Below are 7,519 nucleotides of genomic sequence, written 5' to 3' on the forward strand. Positions count from 1 at the left end.
TAATGGGGAGGGCAGAAGGGAGATGTAAATAAAAATATTTACTATACATTTCAGAAAAATTCTCAAGAACAGTACAGAAAGGTAAAGTTGGCAGGGAGATAACTGAGTGGATCTAAAAATATAAGGCAACAAATTAAAAACGAGTACCTACCAAAAGAAATTTTAAAAAGTTGCCAATATCCCTTGCCGTTTCTTTCTTAACTAAACCTTAGAGACATAAATGACAGATAAAGACACAATACAAACTTTGACAATGGGTGGTCTAGCTTGATGATATTACAATCTGTATACCCTAGACATATACTTGAGTCACTTCTCTCCCAGTCTGAAAAATATTTAGAATCTTTCTTGAATATACAGAATAAATATCATTTTAAACAATATCTACTGCTGCTAAAATCATTTAGCAAACTATTAGTCATTTCCTACAACACTACCCAAAATACCATTAATATCTAACAGATATTCCACTCTAAGCTTCTTCCCACCTAATAAAGCCAAGGCTACACCCACCATCACCACTCCCCCATCTTTATCCCCCTGTGCGGTACCCAGGCCCTATGCTATCAACACAGAGCATACTACACATTGCCCACACCTAGATAGGCAGGTGGTGGGGGAAGGGCAAAGGTTGGCAAATGCTACTTCTTCCATACCAATGGCCTCTATTTTACATTTCGTACTTCAGCTACTGGCCTGAAGCCATGGGGATGGAAAGCTGCTTCACAAACTTCAGATTTACAAGGCATGGAAACAGAAGACTTGTTCCAACTATTACTACTCAAAGTTTAAACACAATCTAAAAGCCTCCTTTAAACACAATATCTCAATCACTTCTAAAGGGCCAGTTGGGAACTTCTCCCATCCCAAACTTTTTACCTTAAGAAGCCAAATTCTCAACTGCTTGCCCAAATGCCCTCATTTCGCAAAGTTAATGAATTCAAAAATAATTAAGGGGCAGTCAGATAATCTTAAACACAGGATACAGAAAAGTTAGTGAACTGACTCTCTTCCGTCTCCAAATGCAATGAATGGACCATATTTTACCTTTCTTTCAAGACAGTTTTTTAACTCAGGATCCCACATCAAATACTCATTTCAAGCATTTCCATAGCCTCATTCAAAAGTAAATAATTAGGGCTTCCCTGGTGGCGCAGTGATTGAGAATCTGCCTGCCAATGCAGGGGACACGGGTTCGAGCCCTGGTCTGGGAAGATCCCACATGCCGCGGAGCAACTAGGCCCGTGAGCTACAACTACTGAGCCTGCGCGTCTGGAGCCTGTGCTCCGCAACAAGAGAGGCCGCGACGGTGAGAGGCCCGCGCACCGCGATGAAGAGTGGCCCCCGCTTGCCACAACTAGAGAAAGCCCTTGCACAGTAAACAAAGACCAAACACAGCCAAAATAAATAAATAAATAAATAGCGTTCCCTTTAAAAAAAAAAAAAAAGGTGGTCATTCCCTCCATTTAAAAAAAAAAAGAAAAAAAAAAAAGTAAATAATTACATTGGAATCCATTTTTCCCAGTGAACCTAGAACTTTATTGGAGTTCAACATAGTTTCATATGGAAAACACGCAATCCCTCACAAAACACTTCTGGAGAAGTAACTTTGGGTTTGAAGAAAATCAGTATTCTGCACTGAAAGTATGGCAAAAGCTGTTAAAGACCAATAACATACGTATGCACTCATACCCAACTACTAGGAAATAACATGAACAACTGCAGTATGTCTGAAAGTTCCTAAAATGAAATACACCCAGAAAGCACAACAGAATCATGTCCGATAACCATTGGGAGCAACAGGTAACCGTTACTGTGATTAACATACAACACATATTCACAAGCTCAGAAGTCAGCCATGTTTTCTGCATGCCCCCACACACGCCGAAAACAAACAAAAACCCCCAAAAGCCTAATTTTAGAATATAAGCTTTGAGACATGTTAAGAATCCCTGGCACTTGTATAAATGGATACTGACTCACTGAGACCTAGCACAAACTAATGAATCTTCAAATTCTCACAATTCCCCGTTATTATGCTGATGTTAAAGGAAAAAAGCCAGACTCAATTCTTTTTTTGCTACTATTGGTTAAAATGAGATTTTGGAACTGACCCTGACTTCCTATTTTCCATTTTACTTTATCTACCTACCAAAGACAAGTATGAGTTAATTATACAAGCAATATTATCCAGTTTTCACTTTTTAAACCATGAGGTATTTCTGATTTAGTAACTACTTGATTTTCTTGTTTTACCAGCAACGTCGGAATCTAAAATTTGTTTGTGAGTTCTGACATGCTAGTAATCTAAAAAGCACATGTTGACAAGCAACTCCGTTTCATCTATAAAGATTCTACAGCAGCTCAGTAATTCTGAAAAGGTGCCCCTAAGAAATCTGGCTGCAGTGGAAGGAAGGACAACACTGGAGCCCAGAGCTTAAGTGTTTCTGGATGGAGAGGAAGACGTGCCAGATTTCATTTGAAGGTGCCATCAGTTTGGTTTTAAAAATGTGATGGGAATTTTCAGATGGCCACATCATTAGCTTTCCCACCTGCCACCCCAACCAGTGCCCAACAGCACAGAAGTATAACTATCTGTTAGCATCAGAAACAATTTATATTTAATTCCATCATCCAGTTTGAATCCACTAAGCTACTAGAATCAACACAAGTTAATGCCAAACAATGAGCCCATGTAACATTTCTGAGAATAATCACTGATGAAACCAAGCATTATACTTTATACTCATGCCAGGGAGGAAAGAACCCTACTACTCCAGAGTAGATGGGCAAAAACATCAAGCTCTCGAAACAGCAATAGGACAACTGACCCCCAACCTGATGTTACCATTATCAACACTACAGATAATTCAGTAGTCTGCACAGTACTGTGCTAACGATTCAGCCCCACTTCAGTGAGTGCTACCAACACCTAGAAAAAGAAGCCTTTTCTCTTAGGTATAAGAGATTATGGTTTCTGCTCCTGAAACTCCCAGCAATACTTTAAATATAAACACATTTCACAAATAACAGATTTTTCCCAGCAGTTGAGTATGGGCCGGAATGTTCTAAATTCTATACGAACAGTAACAGTTTTAACTATTGTAAAGAATGAACTCCAAAGGCAAAATATCTTTTAGCTCTTAGGGGACGAGGGCAGGCAAATGAGGGAGTTTTGTTTTAACATTATTGGCACAGTTCATCTGTAAGATGGGTTAGGTCCACTTAAAATCATGTTTAAGCAAACTCTTAATACAAAGATCAACAATAACTTGTCTGAGCATAATTAAACATTGATTTTTATCTTTTAAAAACTCTTTCATAGTTACATAAATCAATCACTAGTTACTAATGTATTACTTAACAGAGCAAGCATACAGCTACTAATACTACATCTTTCTTCTAGACAATATTTACAAAGATAATACTCCACTGTCAGACCCTCAGTGTGGTGGGGAAGCAGTTAAAAGTGCTTGTTCTCTTGAAGGAGCAGGTTTAGATAAAAAGCAAACAACAAACTATCAAATCTTTCCCTCTTGCCTTTTTCAGCTCTGTAAGACAGTAGAGATGAGGCAGCTTTTAATTTCTTCATACTAGAATCATATATAGCATAGTGGCTAAGCTTGTGAGCTTTGTAGTGCCAACTCACTGCCCTTGGGAAAGCTAGTAAATATACCTAAGGCTCAGTTTCGTTATCTATGGAAATGGAGATAATAGTACCCAACTCATAAGGGTTCTTCCAAGAATTAAACTAGATGATCCAATGGAAAGAACCGAGATTCATGCCTGATAGACAGTAAACATTCAATAAATATCAGCAATTATTGCTATTACGAGTGAAAAAACACATTCTAAAAGTCAATAAAGCCAGTTTACTTCGGTCTCTACAAAAACGGCACTGAAGAGCAATAACCTACCCAGCCTACAATCATTCACATATTCAACAGTTCCTTTGTACAACCTAGGTGAGAACCATGGAGGTTAACTTTCTGAGGAGAAAGGACTACACTTTGTTTCATTAATAGATACATTACTTACTCAGCCCAGTCTGAGAGTCAAAAGAACACTTATTCTGTATTAAGATCTTACCTTCCTCCAAGAGAGGTCAAAAGGACTTCTTACATCCTCACCTGCCACTTCCTTTCTTTGCTCCCACATCCCAAAGAAACATATCTACACTCTGCGGTTTTCTGAACAGCAGGGGCCTCATCTCCCGCTTTTAAAACCCTGATAGGTTGACTAAACATAGTTAAGAAATACTCCAACTCCTGACACTCAGCACCTAGCCTTGCACAACACCAAGCCCAGAAGCTACCTCCTCTGAGAAATTCCCCCACCTCCAGACGAAATTAAATCCCCTAGTCACCCAAAGCATTTTGGGTATAGATTTGTCCCAGCACCGACCTTGTAATTAACTAATTATGTCTCCCCAGATAGACTGGATTGAAGGCAAGAGCAGCACTTTGTGGCCAAAGGTTCAGCTCTAGCACTAAGCCCAGTGCCTGGCATATATTAGGTGCTCAAGAAATGCTACACTTTAACCAGATTCTCTCCTCGCAGAGTACCATCTCTTGCTGGATGCCCTACTTCAAAATCTGAACATAAGGCTGCTCGCAGTAGAGCAGGCTAACACGATGGACTGCTGATTACAACATCAGAAAACCCAGTCATCAGCTTCTCCCATTGGATAGGTTCCCAGAACCCAAACTCAACTGAGCAGGATTATGTACCATCAGAATCAGTGGGAATTCCCAGCACACTACAGAGGGTACCTTCTCCTTCAACAGGATTGTTGAAAAGCTCGCAGGGTGAGCCTTCTATTGGGGGAATCTTCACTTGGTAACTGAAGTGGAAATACTCAAAGAATAAATGCCTTGATTTGGCTGAAAAGGGTATAAAACATAAAGGTCAGGCAAAAGCAAGCTAGCTCTCGATTCCTGAAAAACAGCGGCTTCTGAAAAAGAATGAACAGGAAGCAGGGGTGGGTGCTGGTCATCTTTGTTTCAATAAATAAAATCTTTTTTTCTACACCACAGCCCACGAGAAAAGCCTAATACACCAGGCCAGATGAGATGCTCAGCAACCTTTCCTCCTGACAACTACACTAAACTGCATTTCTAAAAACAAAACAGTGCCTTAGGAACCACAGCCCCACTGAAGTTCTAGTCAGTAATACTTTAATTTAAAAAAAAAAAAAAATCAACATGCCTGAGCCCAACATTTACAATGGATGGCCAATAGAGAACTTGCAAACTTTCTGAAGGCAGGTACCACTACCTTTGCAAAGAACACAACTTGGGGAAAGCAAACTCAAAATATAAAGAACTCCACAAAGGAGGGCTTTAGCTTTAGAGCCCTATTTCCTACCATAAACATCTTACCAGGGAAGGGGAGAAAAAAAAAAATCAACAGTTGCCAAAGAGTATCTTTCATTCTGGAAGCAGAAAAGGAAACAAACGAAGCAGTAAGAGGGAATAACACCCCAAATAAAGTTCTCCTTGGGAAAAAACAGTAACAATTCAGGCTCCCAACCTTCCCCCTGGTGAGGTCTGTGATTTACGTGGCTTTGCTCCGCAGAAAGCTTTTTCTGGTTAGCTCAAGGAAGGAGCCGAGGGAGGGAGAGAAAGAGACATAGGCACAGAAAGGAGAGGAGAGAGAAAAAGAAAATGGCGCAGAGACTAAGTCCCGACTGTCGACAAGGCGACTTTCCCGGGAGGAATCCGGGCCCGGAAAGGCTGCCAGAGGCCCGGCGGCGGGCGACGCGGGGTCTCCGTTGCCCCCTCTTGGGAGGGCCGCGATCTGGGGGCGCTGGGGTCCCCGGAAAGGGGGTCCAGAGGCGGCCCGATGGGAACAATGGGGCCGGTGAGCGAGGAGCCGGGACTTAGTCTCTGGGACGCCATGTCTGTCCTCTGCCCGGCTCGGGCCGGGCGCGGGGCCGGGGGCCGGGGGGCCCGGGGTCGGGGAGGGGGCACACTCACCATTCAGTCGGAAATCCGCCTCGATCTGGGGAGAGAAAACGAGGGACTATGAAACAACAGGCACATTCACCCCGCGGGCGGCGGGCGAGCGCGCGCTGCCGGGGGCCGGGCCCACCCTGTGCCCCCCGGGATGAGGGGGCCCCGGGAACGGCCTAAAGGGCCAGCCAACCCCCCTAAACTGTAACTTGGCGCCTTCCGCCCGGGGCCCGGGGAGCCGATCTCCTCTGGCCGGCCACCCCTGGCGGGGGGCTCCGGCCTGTCAAAGCGGCGGCCGGGCCGAGGCCGGGGCCTGCGCCGGGGGTCGTGGAGGGTCGGGGCGGGGCCGGGGGCCCGGGCGGGCCGGGCAGTACCTGGGAATCGTTGTGGAGATGGTCCCCACTCATGTCGGCCGGAGAGGCGAGCGCGGCGGAAGGCGAGGGGCGCCGAGGAGTCGCAGACGGTCGCGGCCGGCCTGTTCGGGTGGACGGGGGCTCCGGGAGGCTCCCGGAGACGCGGGTAAACGGCGGCGGGGAGGGCCTGAGACTCCCGGAACGGCTGAGGCGGCAAGCGCGGCGGGCGGCGAGGGGCGCCGAGGAGACGCAGACGGTCGCGGCCGGCCTGTTCGGGTGGACGGGGGCTCCGGGAGGCTCCCGGAGACGCGGGTAAACGGCGGCGGGGAGGGCCTGAGACTCCCGGAACGGCTGAGGCGGCGAGGCTGACTGCTGCCGGGCTGGCGGCGACAGCAGACCCCAGCAGTTGTGTAACAGCCTAAGTTCGCATTTCGGCTCACTGCGCTTGCGCCGCCGCTTTTAAATGCGACGTCCGTGACGTCAGAGACTCCGGAAGGAGGACGAGGGTTGCGGGACCCGCCCCCTCGCGCTTCCACAGGCGGACCCGGCTTTGCATCGCAAGCCCCGCCCCTAGCCCTCGCGCGCCGATGTGATTTGCATAAGGAGCTGACTCCGCCCACGGCCGCCCACCCTGTGAAATCTCTTCCTCTCCCAGCGCCTTTTCTCGGAGCTCAGATCCCTCCCCTAGGCAGTGCGCAGGCGCAGCCCGGACACCGCCTCCGGACCGGGGCCGGCAGCTCGGCCACGTGGTGGGCCTTTAAAGGCCGCCGCGGGACAGCGGCAGGGCCCGGTCCGTGATCTCCCGGGAGCTGCAAATACCTTGGCAGCAGGGGCCCCGAGCTCTCACCAGCTATTCTTCTCTCGCTAACCGGACCCCGACGCTGCTTGGCGGGAGGAGCTTCCATCCCAGCCTTTGTCCAGGCCCACTTCTTAAAATTTAATTTTTCAACCCGCCAAAGGTCTGGTTTAGCTCCAGTTTTCAGCCGGGTACATGTAGCCCTGGGTCACAAGAGGCCTGATTTCATTCGTTCATTCTTCAGACATCCCTGAGCCAGGAATTGTGCTAAGGAAAGGAGTTGGGTAGGGGCCAAAGGGAATCAGATCGCGGGGTAAACACGACCTGGCTCTGTACCCGGCTGTGTCCATAACGCGCTATGGGGCGTAGCGGGGAGGAATTGGAGAAAGAACTGCCGTTTATGGAGCATCTACTGT

At 46.9% G+C, this 7,519-nt stretch overlaps 1 protein-coding gene across 1 annotated transcript in view; it reads right to left on the reverse strand.

Moving 5' to 3' along the window:
• Positions 1-6,724, reverse strand: part of TOP1 (DNA topoisomerase I) — an 87,277-nt gene extending 80,553 nt beyond the window's left edge. Inside the window, exons 1-2 of the mRNA XM_036825308.1 lie at positions 6,329-6,724; positions 5,979-6,003 (exon numbers count right to left, since the gene is read on the reverse strand). Of these exons, the coding sequence (XP_036681203.1) occupies positions 5,979-6,003; positions 6,329-6,361 (58 nt within the window). The 5' untranslated portion in view covers positions 6,362-6,724. The remainder of the gene's footprint in view (positions 1-5,978; positions 6,004-6,328) is intronic.
• Positions 6,725-7,519: the final 795 nt, after the last annotated feature.

This window comes from Balaenoptera musculus, chromosome 15, assembly GCF_009873245.2.
Source record: "Balaenoptera musculus isolate JJ_BM4_2016_0621 chromosome 15, mBalMus1.pri.v3, whole genome shotgun sequence".
NCBI lineage: Eukaryota > Metazoa > Chordata > Mammalia > Artiodactyla > Balaenopteridae > Balaenoptera > Balaenoptera musculus.